Raw genomic sequence first — 18709 nt, 5'->3', positions numbered from 1 at the left:
AGTGCGGTTAGAGAGATAGGACAAAATCCAATCTAGAAGATTCGTTGGGAACCCTAATAAAGAGAGCTTGTGAATAAGCAGAGCATGGTTCACAGAATCGAATGCCTTGCTGAAGTCAGTAAAAACTACATCCGTCTGCGAACCAATTTGAAAACCACGGTGGATTAGGTTAGAAAACTCAAGAAGGTTAGTCGATGTTGAACGATGTCTGAAAAAACCGTGTTGCGACGGAGATATCAGGCTGCAACAAAGATGTTGCAGTTGCCGGGTGACCAGGAACTCAAGAAGCTTAGGGATGGCGGAAAGCTTTGCGATACCACGATAGTTTTCAATGTTTGATCTTGAACCTTTTTTGTGAAGCGGAATGATATAGGACTCATTCCAAATTACTGGGAGACAAGACTGTTCCAAAGAGAGGTTGAAGAGAAAGGTCAAGGGTTTATAAAGGGACTGGGCACAGTGTTTTAAGATGCAACTTGGTACCTTATCTGGACCCGCAGAAAACGATATGTCCATAGATGACAAACCTTCCAGAACAACGCTTTCCTCGAAAAAGGGCAGAAAAATGCTGTTAGCTTGAGGTAGCTGGTACGGATACGGAGTGGATGCGTTGTAAATATGAGACGAGTACGTTGTTTGGAAAAAGTTAGCGAATAAATTTGCAATACCAACAGCAGAAGCTTCTGTTTTGTTCTGGTAATGAAGGGACGGAGGAAAAACGTTTGACTTGCGCTTAGAGTTAACGAATGAATAGAATTTTTTAGGATCACTACGAAAGTTTCTACTACATTGTGAAAGGTAATGATTATAACACTGACTATTGACGGCAAGGAACAGAGAGCGAGCGGAGGAGTATAGAGCTAAAGCCAACGTGGAGCCCGACTTCTGGTACTTTTTATAGAGCCGGGATTTATTATTTTTTAAGTATGATAAATACTTGGAGAACCAAGGAGGCTTGGACGATACAGGTACAGTGATATCAGGAACAAACGTATTTAGGGCGGAGTAAATAGAACTATAAAACGAGTCAACAGTTGCATCTATGTTCGGTAATGAATAAAGAAACGACCAATCAACACGCGAGAGATGTAGATCTAAATCGATAAAGTTTGTTTTGCGAAAACACTTTATGTGACAAGGAGCCATGGAACTGTCAACACATCCAGATTGTGTACACTCCAGTGATATCAACAAAGTTGGATGGTAAGGATCTTCAGGGAGAGATATTGGACTTGCTCTAGATACCGTAGCAAGAGAACCATCGTTAACAAAAACGAGGTCAAGAAGTCTGTCCCTCATGTTTTTAACGGCATTAATTTGGACAAGGGAACTATCCGTTAGCCCATTGATAAAGTCATTATGGCAATTGGGAAACAATAGGTTAGCGTCATCACAAGGCAGCCAAGAAAGAAATGGGAGGTTAAAGTCCCCCATGACAATAATTCGATCATGGCACCCTAATGCAGAAACAACAATATTAATTGCTGAGAGGTGGTGTAAGTAAAGCTCAGCATCAGACCTGGGAGGAATGTAAGAGCAGGTTAAATAGAAAAATGCGGAGCCAACACGAACTTTGACTGCAACAAATTCAATTCCGTGAATGTTATTAAATGGGAATAACTCAGATGAGAAAACAGATTTAACTGCAATCAGAACCCCACCTGCAAAAGATGGGCGGTCCATTCTATAAATAGTGTAACTATCAATGAAAATTTCATGATCATTGACAGAGGAGTTAAGCCAGGTTTCGGTAAACGCGATGGCATCGAAATCAAAGGACGCGCTATTAGTATGAATTTGACGCAATTTTCCCAGCAAACTGCGAACGTTCTGATAGTGCATGGAAAAATAGTACTTCAGTTTTTTGGAGCATGTTCAGTTATTCTAGGATTCGAGTTCGAATCTTTGAGAAGGAACTCATGCACAATTGTATGCTCAGGCCATATTGACGGTTTTAGAGAACTGGATAGTAAAGAATCAGGGAGAAGAATTTTAAATGATGATATGTTGCGCTTATGTTTAAATGTAAATTTAGTCACAACTATATCAACAGGCGAGGTGTTAAGTTTAGAGGAGAGATGTTGTTTAACATCCTCTGTTGTAGCCTCAGGAATAAGACGAGAAACAAATATTGCTTTCCGAGGGACCACTGCTCTAAGTTGAAGTCCCGAGCGAGATCGAGATGGTGGAGCCACTCCTAAAAGAGATCTCGGTCCAAGGGCAGAGGAATTGGCAGCAATGGATGTAGCAGGAATTGGAGCAGAAATTGGAGCAGGAATTGGAGCAGGAATTGGAACAGGAATTGGAGCAGGAATTGGAGCAGGAGTTGGCAAGACGTCGTCAGCAACCAGCACACCCGCACTAGGAGCACTCACCGCGTCAGAAATGACGGCCACATTGCTCGGTGTAAAGAACTCCGGAGCCACCGTTGGCGGATTTACAGACAACGGCGTGGCATGACTACACGGAAATGCTGCCGATGGATTAAGGTGGGAGGCAGGCGTACCAATCGGATTAGATTGCAAGAGATTGGTATCATTATGCGGAATTTTCCGTCTAGGCGATTCGCTCAAGAGTTTGAGCCCAAGAAACTGTGATTCAAGGGCAAGAAAATTCTCGTTGAGAGCAACAAATTGTTTCCGGACATCCAGAAACCCAGTTCGAGTCTGTCTCATAAATGTGCGCATTTCGGCCTCAATCTCCCGACAAGCCAGACATGACCAAGACAGGCCCATGCGTTTCGAGATTAGATCATTCAACCGGCCAAAATTTCCACCACCAGCACATTTTATGTGGGCAAAATTGTCGCACAGCCAGCAGCTAAGAAATGAATCACCAATGATAACACCACCGAATTCACATTTCTTTGCACTACAAACGATTGCCATTATTGACAGCAGTAGAATCACTGTGCACGAATAATAAAAGAGCGGAGTTAGATCGCAGGTAAAGTAGGAGAGCAGACAGCAGAGCGAGCCAGCAATCAGCTGCAGCAGCAATAATTCAAAACAGATGATCCAACGAAGTGCAGAAAACGAGCAGTAAACTCACCAAAGCAGAGACACAAAAGAAAAGTCCACAGAGAGGGAGACTATAAGCAATCCAGAGAGAGTGAGAGCAACAATGCGAGCAGCCCGCTTATGCTCACGAGAGAGTGTGGGCGATGCAAACGCTGATGCGCGAGAACAGTGCACACCGAAGAAGCGATAACGAAAAGCAGACTGAGCAAAAAAACAATAAAAAATTGCCTGCACGAGTCCGATGCGTTACGATTGCAATATTGAATTTATATTAAACACTTGTTTACTAACAAAACACTGGTGGTTAACACAAAGTAGAATCAAATTAAAGAGATGCGATAATATATCAAAACAAAGTCACAACAATGTTGTATGATATTTAGGCAAAGGGCGGAGAATGCGGGAGCAAGAAATAAACACAACCGGCTTAAGCAAGAGCTAGAAGCGAATTCTATATTCTATGTGTCCATGTATCTATATATCTGTACTCTTTTCCCAATGGTTTCTCTTCTTTATTCATCGCACAAATGGCCTTTTATCACTTTGAAGCACTGTCTGTGATTCATGCGTATTGCAATCAATGCCATTCATTACCCAAAAACTAAATACAGCACTTCAAAAGGATGGGTACGGCCATTTCTCTCTGTATCTGTGTATCTGAGTATATATGTATCTATGTATCTGTGCCTGTGTGCCTGTGTGTCTGTGTGTGCTAAGAGCTTTTCTTTTGGGAGATTGGGGTGGGGCTAATGCTTTAATTTATTGCTCCTTTTGTGGAAGGAGCCGCTGTGGAAGAACAGCTCGAGCGTGAAAAGGATGGGCTTTGGCTTTGATCAACGTTTTGTTAAGCAACCAACAAATTAAGGAAGAAGGAGTACCAAAGATTAGATGGTACTCTCATTCATTTCAAGAAACAAATCTGAAAGTCTTGAAAGATACATAATACTCTTTCCGATATGATGGATGGGTTTTTACCTTGCGAAGGAACATTTCGTTGCACTGCTTGGCCGTGCTGCGCCAATGGCGATGCCTGTATCGGGAGTTCCCCAGCTTGAGGGTCCCTTGCAGATCGGCCGCCTCCTCGACCACCCGACGGATGCACTGGTAGCGCAGGCGATTGCATCGATGGATAGGCTGCAGGGCCACCACACCGCCATGCTCTGGCTCCGATTCGGCGCCAGAGCGTACCTGATCCTCGTCATCGTCCACCCAGGCACTGAGGACACCCTCCACAAAGTTGTACAGCATCTGTATGTTGGCCTTCATCGGTGCCGAACCAGATGGCACTTGCTCCGTTTTGATGAGCTTCCGGTTCTGGCATACTTCCCGCAGAAGGTTCTCCCCAAAGTGCACCGTCTTGTGGCGCCTCCGACGCGAGTTGAGCGACGCCGCCGAGGCGGATTTCATCAGCTTCCCATTGATCGTCGCCCCATGATGGTGCACATAGGCCGTGGGCAGCGGCTGCACGAGACTGGTCATCGGCTCCAGCCATCCCAGATTCATGCCCATGGATAGTGCCCCATGGCTTGCCCCCGAACTGGCAGAGTCCCCGCGCTGTAGTGTGTTCGGCTGCGAGTTGCTGCGGTAGTGATGATGCGAAGGCGGCGATGGCAGTGGCCGCATCTCCAGGTCCTCGATGTGGTCCATCATCACAATAGGCGGCGCCGGTTCGATGTCGTCCAGGGTGGTCGGAGGCTGGGCGAGCTGTGTCCGCAGACGGTTGAAGTCGGCGGCACAGCGAGGCAGTGAGTTGCACTTGGCGGCATTGAGGCATTTGCGATTCTGGCAGCTGAGGAGCGGGGCGCAGCAGGAGCGGCACTCGTGGCAGATGACCAGTCGCCGCTCGACCCCTCCTGCTGATGCTGCTGTTGCTGCTGCTGCTGCCTGTGGCGGTGGCGGCGGCGGCGGTGTGGCCGTCGTCGATGGCGTTGTGGGCACATCGGAGCCCATTCCTCCTGCTCCCATCAGATGGGCGGGCACCGCATGGAGCTGCACTTGGGCCAGCTGCTGGTGGCGGGCAAGGTTCACCGAACTAGCGGACGAAGTGAGGCAGCGGCTGGACGGCGCCTGCGCCTGGGCCTGGGACTGGGACTGACACTCCAGGTAGCGGCAGTGGGGATCCGTGCAGATGGGCAGCAGCGGACAGTCGGGATCTGTGCAGGGGCCGGGCGATGGGGAGCGTGGCGCCCGCTCGGCGCTAGAGGACTTGCGTTTGTAGCCGCCTGAACGCTGGGCGGACATGTCCGAGACGGTGGCCGATCTCTGGGTCTGATGGCGACGCGATCGCTCTCTCTTCGAGCCGGAGACGGCGGGGTCCTTGGCCTTGGGCACATACTGATACCGCTCCTTGTGTGGCTTCGCGTAGAGGCGTTCCAGATGGGCGATGGATGGACCAGGACCGCCTCCTCCCACCACTTCGCTGGCGGAGTGTCGCAGCCGGCGCTCCCTGGACCGCTCCTCCCTTCGCTGGCAGAGAGGTGTGTGGGCCAGGGCCAGGCCACTGGGCACCGCATAGCCGCTGGGAATGTTCGGGGCCGGAAGCGGCGGTGGCGGCTGTTTGCCGAGCGACTGCAGCTTGTGCAGGGGATAGGCTATCCAGTCGGGGGGCTGCGAGAGCTGTTGGTGCGCCTCCTCCTCGCTGACCGCTCCACTGTGGCCCAGGGAGTGCCGCTTGCGATGGGAGCTGGCCGGAGCCATGGGCTCCTCCTGGGAATTGGACCTCGGGGCATCGCCCCCACTCCCGTTGCGACGATGATGGGAACGCCGCGGCTTGGCTGCACCGCTGGCCTGCATCTTCGTGAGCCACTCCACAATGTCCGTCTTCAGGAGAGAGAACTCGCACGGTCCGGAGCTCTGGCGGGACAGGGGCTTCTTCAGCAGCTCGGACAGAGCCTTGGCGTAGGCGGAGGAGGAGCTCTGGCCCTTGGCCGCATCCGAGGGCAGGCGTTCCCGTTTCCTGGGCAGGTGATCCAGCAGCCAGTCGGGCAGCTCGTCCTTCAGGACGGTGATCTCGCTGGGTCCGGAAGACGTGCGGGCCGGTGCCGCCGCCGCTGGCGAGGCCGTCTTCTGCAGCTTCAGCCACTCCATGGTCTCCTCTCGTACCTGTCCCCCTTCCGCGGAGCGGGCGGAGTGACGCTGCTGGGCCTTGCGGTCGAACCACTCAAGCTGTTCGGGCGCCTGCCGCAGGGCGCTCTTCGGCATGGTGGCCACCTCTTCGGCGCTCTTCTGGCGTCGCGGCGGCAGCTGCGGCTTCTGCTGCTCCATCCGCACGTGACTGTGACCGGAGGAAGGGGGTTCGGTGAGGCGCACCGAACCCTTGCGACGGATGCATTTCTGCTCCATGGTCTCCTCGTCGCGAGCACGCACTCTCCGCGTGATCTCGAAGATGTCGCCGTTGATCTGGTGATAGAACTTCTCCACCTCCACGCCCCGATCGAACTCCTCCTTGGCCGTGGGCTTCTGAGAGCGTGACGGGGGCCTGGGCGGCGGTGCGGCCCCCGCCTCCTCCATCTTCTTCTTCTCATCGCTCTCGTCGGAGGAGGCATTGAGCAGGGCCCCGGTCCCTGCCGCACCACCATCCACCACCCAACTTATCGAGCGCTCAGCGGTAACGGGAGGTGCTGCTCCCCCAGCTGCCGCCGTCTTTTCCGATTGCTTGAGCAGTCGATCCAGGGATCCGTGATGGGGCTTGATGGTCGGCCCCAGGGATCCTTCGCCGAGCGACTGGAGTCGACACTGGGCATTGCATATGCAGACGCCGCGCTTCTTGCTGCCAAAGCGGAAGAGCTGGCTAGCCAGTTGCGAGACATTCTCGCCGAGACCCAGCCCCAAGCCGCCGCCGGTGCTTTGCTGTCCCGCGGCGGCTCCACCCGCATCCCTTCCCGAGGCCGTTGTTGCGGATGTCAGGCGTCCTGGGTGCGTGACGGGTGTGATGTCGACGATCACGCAACAGCAGTGCAGCGAGAAGGTTTTCTTGGGATCGCCGTCGCTGTCCGCGCCGCCAGCACTGCCACCTGCACTTCCACTTCCACCTCCGCCTCCTCCGTTTCCGTTTCCTGTTCCGACTCCACCGCTGGCACCGACTCTGACGATTCCTCCTCCTCCGCCCTGTCCGTGTCCTTGTCCTCCTCCTCCTCCCCCGCTTCCGCCTCCTCCGCCAGGCCCGCCGCTGAGGGCCGCACCGACCGCTCCGTTGTTGTTGTCGCCGCTGTGTTCCCGCTCGTTGTTGTTTTGTTGGGCGGCCAGAATGAATCACAGGAGGAGCAGCAACAGCAACAGCAACGGCAACGGTAGCGGCAACGGTAACGGTAATCGGTATGCACAAACGGGCGGATAATACGGCTCGGATGGGTGGGGCTGCTGTTTCGTTTCTGCTACTCGTTGTCCCGACTCGCTGCTCTTCGATTCGTTACTCGTTACTCGTTACGGGGCTACTACTCCCGTTGTGGCCATGCAATGGAGGACGACGACACTCTCGCTCCATGGATGATGCACTACTCGCTCTCGCTATTATTTATGCACTTCTCTATTCATTTGGCGATTATTATTCATTTGATTAATTAAACTAAAAGCTCATTTTGTGGCAGAGTCATTTATTACAAACTGCTTTTCGGTAATTTATCTCTCCGCCGGACTCGCTCTATCCCTCTCATTCGCTCGCTCGCTCTCTCTCTCTCTCTCTCTGTCTCGGGGGACGCACACGGTACGGGGACTATGCGCGTCACACACACATTTATCTATAATTAATTATTTTTACTTGTTGCCTTTTTGCGGGCAGCAAAAAAGAAATCGTTTTACTATCAGTCCGTCGACTATCTGACTGTCTGTCTGTCTGCGTATGTGTGTGTGTGTTTGAGTGTTTAAGTGAGTGTGTGCTTCTGTGTGTATTTATTCGAGGATTTATTTAATTATATTTGTTTTGCTCTATAAATCACAAAGCGTTTTGCAGTGCCGTTCCCCCTATCACTGCCACTGCCACTGCCCTGTCATGTTACCATGTTTCTGTGGGGCAAACAAGTTGTAGTTTGTTCGCTTTTTTTTTGGGTTTCCTGACTTTTATTATTCCCTTTACGAGGGTACTCTACAGGATTTAAATTTCAGGAAACACTAAACGAGCGAATCGATAGTGGCACTCTGAGTGCAGTGGCTACTCCATGATTTGAATTCGAACAAAGAACGGGGTAGCTATAATTGGCAAGGAAACAGAGTTCACTAATATCTGCCTCCAAAAAAGTTAATATACAAAAAGAAAAAGCTAATTATATTTCATTTCATTTTTTTGTGAATTGAGGACGTTTTTTTATCTTTTTAATCGGAATGGAGGGTCCTATTATGAGAAAATACATCATGAGTAGTGGGTCAGATACTTGTTAGTTTTTCAACTCTCGAAAGGTTTAGGAAAGGTGATTTTTGCAGGACTTAAATTGGAGAGTCCTTTTACGGGAGTCTTTAGCACGAGGCAGAGAGTCCCAGAGTCTTTCTCGAAAAAAACACTCAATAAAGAAAGTCACACTCAAGATTTAACTTTAAATAAATGTCATGAAATATATTCGCAGATTCCCCGGATATTTGTTGACTCCCTCGAAATCCTCATAGTTCGTTTACACAAGCCAAGTCCCAAATCCCAGACAAATCCAGGACTGTCATCTGCTCTGCACATCTCTCCCTATCTATCCCTGTATCCATTTGCTTATCTATCCATCTGTCTATGCCTCGTACGAGCACACACCGTACGTGTCTCCTAGGCGTAGGCGCTTTAATTAGCATATACGTATTTATGTGTGTATGTATAAAGGCCATCCGAAAACATTGTTTCATGTTAAACAAGTCAGTTTTTTCCTTATTTTTTTTTGTGATACGGGAAGCTGCCTCTTCTGCTGCTGTCTTCGGTGTTATTTTAAAGTTGCTCTGCGAAAAGTTTTGCAGCTCGTGCGCAAATATTTTGTTTGTTATATTGCTAGCATAAATTTGTTGGCTATCTGCACGGACACAGACACGGACACGGACACAGATACAGACATGCAGAGAGGCAGAAGCAGGAGATGTGCATATATTTATAAGCGCATACATAAATACTTTTTGGGGGCTGGTGGCAGCAAATGCATAAATTTCATGTCTACATCTACATGGGGAGATATGACTCGGAAACAGGCTATGGCTATGGCTATGAGTATGGGCATGGCTCTGGCTCTGGCTCTGGCTCTGGCGCTGTCTCTTTCTCTCGCTCCGAGGATATCCCTACTGTTCCATGCCTCTGCTCTATGGAGATACCAATACTGTTCTTACTACTCTGCTCGTGCTCTACGGATGTCCCTACTATTCCAGCTACGGTCATGTTTGTGTTTATGCAAAGGAGTTTACGAAAGTTTTCTTCCTTCTTTTTTTGTTCCGTTTCATTCGGCTCCTGCCAAAAAGTTTGCTTGTTAAGTGAAAGGATTATATGATCCAGTTCTTCCATGGGGCCATGGGCCATGGGGCATGGGGCATGAGGCATGAGGCAAGGGGGTGGAAAAACTTAAAAATACACAAAAAAATAAAACAACAAAAGTTTTCTTATTTTCCTATTTTTATGCTCATGCTGCTGCTGCTGCTGCTGCATGCACCTAAGATGATGGCATACCCCATACATAGCTCACAGCACACAGCACACAACACAGAACTTGCCACAAACTTGAGTTGTGTTGATAGTTTTTATAGCCTACTTTTCTGGGACTTGCCACACAACACCCAGAGGAGGCATGGGCCGGGGCCGGGACCGGGCAGGGGCCTGGGCATGGGCATGTGGCAGCGAGAGAGTTGCGAATTAGTGTGTCTTAGAGACGGAGGCAGCACAAAACTTTTCGGGGCAGCTTGTCCCGTTTAGATTAGAGCCGTCGATAAGTTTCAAGTTTGCCGCATTGGCCATGTGTTTAGTTGGCAAAATGTGTGTGCGTGCCTGCAACACTCTCTCTCTGTGTGTGTGTTTGTGTGTGCGTGAGCGTGTGGCAAGGCTCAACTAGTTGGCAACTGATGGGCGGGGGGAACGGCCTCCTGATCCACCACTTGAAAAGGTGCTTGGGCGCATTTGTTTAGCGATTTTCGCTTGATTCGGCCAATAAAGTTAATTTCCTTCTCCCAGAAGAGAAAACTTTTTCCAACCCCCAGCCCCCACACCCCACACCCCACCCTCGAAATCTCGTGCTAAATGACATTTTTATATCGTTTCGATTGTTGTTTTCTGGGGGGGTTTGTGGGTCGGGGTCGGGGTCGGTGGTCCAAAAAGTTTCCCAAAATTGCAAAAGTCCCCGGGATTCCCAACTCAAAAATCTTGCACGTGGATTTCTATGCAGAGAGGGTCCTTAAGATGGGATCAGTGAGATAGTGGTAGCGCGGAACAGGTAGCGCGTTTATAAAGATATATATATCTGTTTTGGAACTTATGTGTACTTAAGATTCCTCTGCCTCTTTTGCTGATTTTATATCTTCGTTGCCCCCAAAAAGTAGGCAACAGTTTTCGGCTTTAAAAGCTCTTTAAAAAGTTTTAACTTTTCTTTGTGTGCGTGCGAGTGTGTGTGTACTTGATGGCTTATAAAGTATGTTTTTTGAAGGAGGATGAAGAATGTGGGAGGCGCACTGCAGAGTCAAAGATTTTATGGAGGATGTGGCTCAAATAAATTAGATTGCCTCTTAATACGAGGGTCAGCCACAGGCCACTTGGGCTCCTCTCTCTCTCTCAGACTTTTAGTTGAAATTATTTTTAATAGATTTATCCGAGCATCGGCTTGGAGTTTAATGTATTTAACACAGATACACACCCACTCCGAAAAGGGAGAGGCACTGGCCAGTAGCACCTATGGCCATAAATATAAATACGTTTAATGGTTACACCAAATGCTGTCCCTGTCCTGGGCTCTCTCTCTCTCCACCTCTCTTGTTCCGTCCCTTTCTCTCTACCTCTCCCTGTCTCTCTGTTGTGTGTGTGTGTGTTTTAGTATCTGTGTGAACTTCGACAGGCATGACGTTGATAATATCCTTGCACATGTATGACGTTGCTTCTGCTGCTGCTTCGGCTGGTTATCCTTGGTGGACAGAAGGCGCTGCCTGCCTGCCTCTGCCTTTGCCTTTGTCTCTGCATCTGCCACATGCGACAAAAACAACAACAACAACCATTGCTTGTTGATATTTTATTAGCCAGAAAAAAGGTCTCAAACACAACTAACGTTTGTTTTTGTTTTTTTCTGTTTGCGTGTTTTTGCCCCTCTGTGCCTCTGTGTTTCTTTGTTCGATTGCGATTTAAAAATGCTAAAAATATCCGGGCAATGTTGTTGCTGGTGGAGGCATGGGCACGGGCACGGGCATGGGCATGGGCAGGGGCATGCCACACTGGCAACAGCAAAAACAGAAAACAGGGCCAAAACAGGAGCAAAATAAGTCAACAATATAACATGGAATCTCGACACGACTCTCGCTCGCGTTTCAAGTTTTTCCATATATTTTTCTCGTTCTTTCTCTCTCCCCGGCCCCTTCTCTCTCGCTCTTTCCCTTTGTGTGTGTTTCTGTTGTTTTTGTTTCATGGTTTTTCCATTTTTTTCCTAGTATATGTTTTCGTTTTTTATTCGCGCCTCCACCTACGCCGCTCTCTGTACCACTCCTGCTCCTGCCTCTAAATACTGCCCTGGCTTCGCCTGTCTGTGGCTGTGTCTGTGTCTGTGACTGTGTCTGTGTCTGTGCGTGTCTCTGTGTGTGTTGTTATTGCTGTTGTGTGGGTAAATATGTGTTAAGTGCGTTGGTATTTGCTTCGTCCTTTCCCCACAATGCTGCACACCCAACCGAAAGGGTCGCCTCCGCCTCCCCCCTTCAGACACACACACACACACACACACATTCCTTTAGCGCCCATCATCACAGCTGCTCGGGGATTTTTCAGCACTTTTTTTTTGTGTGTTGTGGCGTCTCCGCTATGTTTTGTTTCTGCAACGCTGTGGCAAGTTTCTTAATTTTATTTTGACTGGTGGTTAATTTTGCATTTAATGCCACAAACGACAAAAGAATCACATCCAAAAAAAGATACAAAAAATATATCTCTATTTAGAGGCTTCACTTGGCATTGGCATCGGCATCGGCTGCGTTTTAGTTGAGAGATGGAGATGGGAATTTCCATCTATTTTTGGGCGGTTTTCCGCTTTTCTCATAATTTTCCTCGCGTATCTTTATTCCTATTTTTCGCCTTTTTTTGCGTTTAACTTGTGTGCTAAATTATATAGCCTGCGTCAATTTCAGCCTCTGCGTGTGCCACAGCGTCTCCTCTCTGCAAGTGTGTGTTCGGGTGTGTGTGTGTGTGTGTGCCACAATCTTGTACAAGCGTATATGCGTGCCCCTATCTATGTGTTTGTGTATGTGTGTGTGTTGCTGTTTTGTAATTTGATTTCTTTTTGCCGCCCGCCTCCTGCTGAGGCATCAGCCACACAGCTTCAACATCAGCCTTAGCCTCAGCCTCAGCCTCAGCTTCAGCTTCAGCTTCAATTCCTTTGCTTCGATGATGATGGTGATGATGATGCTGATACTGATGCTGACGCACTTTTCTTTTTTTCCTATCTTTCTTTCTTGTTTCTCTCTTTTTGTTGGTTACTTGTGTTCTGTGTTGTTGTTTTTGTTTTTGTTTTTGATTTTATTTGGATTTTGATTTGTTGGATTATTTTATTATTTTATTATTTATTATTTTTTTGGCTGGTTTTTGTTATTTGCTTTTCACTTGGCGCGGCACAGAAAAAATACACACAAAAATACAATACACAGTAGATGGCTGCGTAGATTTTCCTTTTCGCGGACTTGTGGAAAACTATCTGCGTCTGACTATTGCTGGACTGCGACTGTTCTGGCTGGACTCGTTCCTCGCATTACAGGAATCTGTATGGGCTGAAGGCGCTACCATGCACAGCTCGCAGCGACGTTCCCGTTCTGACTGATTTTCACCACGGACCAGCAGAGGAGCAGCATCAGCAGCAGCAGCAGCCAGAAGCCAGAAGCAGAGGCAGCAGCGGCATCGGCAGCAGAAGGAGCAGCACACACACAGAGAGAGCCAAAGCTCAGACTTCGGCTCTCTCTCACTCCCTCACTCCCGCACTCTCTCTTTTGTCGTGCTTCCAGCAGAGCCTGGCTCTGCTCTCTCGCCCCATTTCGGGTGTACAGCACAGCACTGACACGAAATAGGGTCACTTCGGGCCTGCCTCCCTTCGGATGAGCTTCAGCCTCGGCTTCAAGATTCGCCTTCGCGTGCTCTTTGGCGCTGCTTCCAACGCGAAATTGTTTATAACAGTTTCGTTACAATTCGTAAATTGTAATGCTTTTGGCCCTGGCTTCGCCTTTATTTACGTAATCAGCAAAAGCTTTTGCAGCATCACAGTTGTTCCCTCTCTCTCTGTCTCTAGGTCTATCTCTCTTTTTTTGGCGGGAGTCACATGGGCTGGTTGTGCGGTGAAAAGCTACGGCCCAAAGCTTTCAGCTCTTTGGGTCAGCTTTAAGAGAGCGAGCGACAGGGAGAGAGAGGGCCGAGAGAGCACGAGAGGGAGAGAGTAAGAGAGAGAGAGAGAGAGAGAGAGCTGTGAAATCTGTGGGATGCCCAAGCATAATTTACAAATCAGACGACGACAACGATGACGACGTCATCAAAACCAAAATGCAGTTATAATGCACTCAGCGGTTGGAGAGGGACAAGAGATATATCAGGAGAGAGGAGAGATATATAGAGCAGGAGGGAGACAGAAAGCTGGATAGTGGCTAGAGGATAGAGGATAGAGAGGGGCAGAGTGAGAGAGAGCAGAGGATGGAGAATGCTGGAGGTATACAACCCGTGTGACAGCTGCCAGAGGGCGAGGCACAATCTCAAAGGTGTTTAGTCAACATGAACAGCAAGCAAGCAAGCAGGCAGCAAGCAAGCAGCAAGCAGCAGCAACGACAGCAACGACAACCGACAGCAACAGCAACAGCAACAGCAACCTGGAGTTATGTGCGGTAGGTCGGCCGCAGCTAAAATTAAATTTATTCATTGTTGTCTTTGGGAGAGAGAGAGAGCCGTAGAGACCGACCCCCGAAGAACCAAAGAACCGAACGAACACTTACAGCAGATGCTTTAGCAGGCAGCTGTTTGTTGTTGCTGCTGCGGGCTGCGGGCTGCTGGCTGCTACTTCTGTGTGCACTCAGGATTTGGCTCTGGGGCGTATTAAAGCTTTTACAAATCGTAAGCATAATTTATTTTGTTACAACTTTCGAGGCAGAGCCTGTCCTGCCTGCCCCTGCCCATGCCCCTGCCCATGCCTGGAGGGGAGGCTGCTGGCTGCTGCCGGCTGGCGGCTTGCGACATTGTTGGGTTCTATTGTTGGGGAAAGAAGGATAATGGCATGGTTTTCCAGAGTACTTCTCGTAGAGTTTTTGGGATTAATTTGTAACAGCTTTTGTGGGCTGTGTCTGGGTGCTGCTGATGGCTACTGCTGCTGCAGTTGATTGAATGAGATAAAAAGCTTAAATATTTGATTATCATGAGGTAAACTTAATTATGTGGTTTATCTGTTGTCCTGCCAGCCCATAAGTTGGCTATAGTTTCTGTGCATTCCCCATTTAATGGCCCAGCCAACGCTCTGTTACTCTGTTGCTCTGGTGGCAGGGTCATAAATCCACAGACAGGCGTTAAATCGTACCCCCAAATGGCTCGCCATAAAGTCAACACCTCAAAAACTCAAATGTCACCCCAGACAACACCATCCAACATCCTCCCCGCCCATTCCCCTCACCCACCATATAGAGGCAATCACAACAGCACAAAATGCTTAAACACGCTCAAATAAGTCACATGGCCTGTGCCACGCCCACACACACACACACATACACACACGTAAACACACAGAAACAGAAACAGGCAGAAACACAGACACACACAGCCATAGACACACACGAACGAATCGTAAAATATAACGCATACGCAGCGTTGGCCCAGTCCTAGTCGCAGTCCCCAGTCCCCTGTCCCATGGATGCCACACAGCAATAAGAAAATGGCTGTGGAAATATGTTAATAATCTGATGTGAGAAGAGCCGCTGCCTGGCTAAATATTATACAAATACACATGCAACACACAGAGCGAGAGAGCGCGAGGCAGGCAGGAGGATGCAGCCAGCGGAAAAGTCGGAGCAGCACAAAAAAAAAGAAAGCAGAAAGCAGTGTAAAGCCTTGCAAATCTACATAAACTCGGTCAAGGACACTGCAGCTGATGCTGAACACTGAACACTGAATCCGACGGGCCTCTATGAGAAGATGGCAAGTACAGGGGGTTTTTGTGGATAGAGAGATGTGGATGTGGCATGCCACCCAAATTGCCTTTAAATTTAATTATTTTTCCTTTATGCGACGTCAGTGACAGGGACACTGAAGGATTGCTGTTTGGGCCAGGCATCACAGGCATCAGAGCCATCGCATGGGCATCCTTCTGCCAGCGACATTTAAATTTAGACGCACACACACACAAACACACAAATACAGTGGGCACAAAGGACGACCCAAAACATTCGGCTGCCGCAGCAGCATCCTTCGTTTCGCATCCATTTCGCTTGTAGATACGCAACCAGATAAGAAAAGTCACTTTTATGACGTCAGTAAACCATTTTAGACCGTTTTTCCTCCCCTCCCACCGCCCTCCATCCTCCCGCCCAGCATTCTCGCATGCTGTTTCGGAGCGCGCGCAAATGTCGGCCAAGCATCGGAACGAACAACAATAACAGAGCGCACGTCGAAAGGTCTTTCTCTTAGATTCCGACCAAACAAAAAAAAGCTCGCAATCTTTCAATTGCTCTCTATCTCTCTCTCTTCAGCCACTACTTATCTCTCTTTCTCTATCTCTCCAGCCACTATCTGTCTCCATCTCTGTTTCTGTCTCTGTCTCTGTCTATCTCTCTCTCGCTCTCTGTACGTGTGCCTGTTTGTGTGTTCGTTTCGTACCATCTATTACCATAAAATCAAATCACAACAATAACCATAACCATATAGCCCAAAGATTTAATAACTGTGATTGGGATTTGAAAAATGAATTTTCTTTCTCTCTGGGATTTTCGTTTCGCCGCAGTTTTAGGTGAGATTATTTAATGGTTTTTTCTCCAACCCCTACCCTGCTTCGCTTGTAAATGTAATTGAAGTGGAGGTAAACACAATCTTTTACGATTTTTTGTTCTTTGTTGTTTTTGGGTTGAAAATATTGAAAATTGTGTCTGGATTTGTGGTGTGAAGAAATGTTTATGGCGTACAAATCGAATGGAATGGCAGATGATAAAAGATTCAGATTCTCCATTCTCCATCCTGCATCCACCATCCAGCATCCACCATTCACCATCCCATCCATCCTATTCCAATTTGTTCGATGAAATTCAGTTACCGCAGGAAATCGGCATTTTCGAGCATTTTTATAATTTCCGGTCTTAAGACTCTCTCTCTCCCTTTCTGTTTCTCTCTCGCTCTCTCTCTCTCTCTCATCGTTTGTTGCTTAATTTCCGTCACCTACAAAAATAAATCAATTTGGTTGTCGGGTCCAGATGGATGGATGGATGGATGGATGGATGGATGCCCTATGGGGGGCATGGCATTCTTCCTCCCTTATTACAGAGCAGGGTGGTACAGAGCACCCTCTCTGCCTATACACCTCTCATAATTATCCCCAAAAAACTGTTGACATTGCCGCTTCAATTTGGTTTGATGTCAGTTCATTTTTGTTTACGGGGATACGCCGCCGCTCCTTTGGACGGACTGCTTCTGGGCCTGGCAGTTTCTAGGCCAAAGCTCTCCTGCGCCTGAAATGTGAGTGAGGGCCGAATGCCGAAAGCAAAAAACTGACAGCCTCCTGTCCAGCTTTCTCGCTCTTTCTCTTTCTCTTTTGTGTGTGTGTGTGGGGGATTTGGGTTTTTAATGGGGCTGGGGGGAAAAGCTTCTCTTGCGGCGGTTGGCGGCATTAAATACAGCCCAAAGTCTGTGTCGCGTCGCGTTGCGTCGCGTCGCGTCTCTCTCGCTCTGTCTCTCTGTGCGGGTCTGGGAGAAGTGTTTTGAAATCCAATTACCAGCGCAAATTTAATTTGTTGCTGCACTCGAGGAAAAAGTTGCCAACTTTCTCCCAGCAGCACCCGCCGCTGATAGGCTATGAAAATTGTTTAGCTGCAATTCCCTCCGTAAAGCCGTCTACGGGCGGGGGCGGTATATCAGTGCCGCCGACACCAGAGATTCCGGCTGGCCCGAGGGCGGCGGCGGCGGCAGCGACAGTGGCAGCACTGGCCATCGCATCATCAAGTGGTCACAGAAGAGAGCGGGCGAAACAGAAAGCTGGAGAAAGTCGGACGGAGAGAGAGATAGAGATAGAAAGAGAACAGGAACGGGAACGGGAAAGCGGGAGAGCCAGCGCGGGTGCAAAAGTTTAATTTGAAAAAGGTTTTTCATTTGTTTTTTTTTCGTTTTCGTTGAACTTTTGTTTTCCCTTTCTGGTTATATTTTGTTGTACTTTTTTTTGTAGGTTTGTTTTATTTTTATTAATTTTGTTTTCACTGTTGTTTTGGGGGCCTGCCCCTACCCGCGTTTCGGAGGTGTTGAATTATGAGGAAAGTTCATGAGACTGGGTCCTGGGAATGAAAATGGAAATGGAAATGGGGGTCTGCCTAGGTCTGCCCCAGGTTCTGATTCCCAACAATTTTATAAGCCAAATAAAGCCATGTTATGGCCGTAGGCGGTCTCAAGTCGCGCCTCGGTCGACCAGCACGTGGATTGTGCATGTCTGTGCATGCCTCTCGCTATATTTGTAGCGTGTAACGTTTACACTGTTTAGGTGTTTTTTTTAGGGCATTTTCCCCCAACACTTGTTGTGTTTCCTGGTTATTGCAGCTAATTGCCTAGATATTGGCCTGAATAGGTTTTTTGAAGACGCTACTCGCTCGTCTAGCACATGGACTGGCATGTATATTTTACAACTCGCTATGTTTGTAGCGTGTAGCGAGTACGGTTTGCTCCGTTTTTGAATTTTGTGGGGGGTTTTTAGCCCAACGCTTGTTATCCCAGCTAATTGCCTAGAAATTGGCCTGAATGATGGCGCAAAAGGCGGAATCACAAAATATGACTTGCCACATTTTTTTCGGGAGCATGGCCTGCTCTTTCGATTAACCTTTTTAATGCTCTTTGGTTCTGTGGCTCTTTGTCTCTTTTGGAGAGGGAGAAAGGGTGGGGCAGGGTCTTCCATTTGGTATGCAATATTCATAAAAAGGTCGCAATTTCATTTCGATAAATTTTTGCTGCTGGGGAATGGAATGGCACTATGAAGCACAGCGTCCTAGTCCTAGGTCCTAGGTCCCAGGTCCCAGGTCCCTTTTTCCTTCTTCTTTCCATTTCCATTGGGCCAACAATTTAGTCTGGCCAACAATTTTCTTTTTCCTTTTTTATTGTTGTCGATTATTGTTGAGTTTGCTGCTGCTTTTGCCGCTGCTGCTGCTGCTCCTCGTGCTCGTATTTGCCCAGTGCCCCGGCCTTCTATTGGCCTTTCACTCCACTCCTATCTGGGATCTCTCCTATCCATCGCCCAACCGACACTGAGAGAAATCCCTGACTTTTAATTCTAATCGAACTTGATTGGTGGGCTCAGTTCTGTCTCTGGCGTTTCTGCGACTGTAGCCTTGTGGCATCTCCAGCTCCAGCTACG

The 18709-nt window shown here is 48.5% G+C and overlaps 1 protein-coding gene across 17 annotated transcripts in view; it reads right to left on the bottom strand.

Annotated features, from left to right (window-relative positions):
- Nucleotides 1-18709, bottom strand: part of sif (still life) — a 95394-nt gene that overhangs the window by 56777 nt on the left and 19908 nt on the right. For 2 of the 17 annotated variants that reach the window (XM_033383699.1, XM_033383697.1), the window contains exon 1: nt 3996-7243. The exons of 11 other annotated variants lie outside the window; for them this stretch is intronic. In XM_033383699.1, the coding sequence (XP_033239590.1) occupies nt 3996-6530 (2535 nt within the window). In that variant the 5' untranslated portion in view covers nt 6531-7243. Of the gene's footprint in view, nt 1-3995; nt 7757-12627; nt 12664-12777; nt 12995-18709 lie in introns of those variants that run through there. 4 more of the 17 variants (XM_033383696.1, XM_033383698.1, XM_033383691.1 and 1 more) reach the window with 3 other exon arrangements.

This window comes from Drosophila pseudoobscura, chromosome X, assembly GCF_009870125.1.
Source record: "Drosophila pseudoobscura strain MV-25-SWS-2005 chromosome X, UCI_Dpse_MV25, whole genome shotgun sequence".
In the NCBI taxonomy this organism is placed as follows: domain Eukaryota; kingdom Metazoa; phylum Arthropoda; class Insecta; order Diptera; family Drosophilidae; genus Drosophila; species Drosophila pseudoobscura.
The sequence above is the reverse complement of the archived record's forward strand: the minus strand, read 5'-3'. Positions and strand labels throughout refer to the sequence as shown.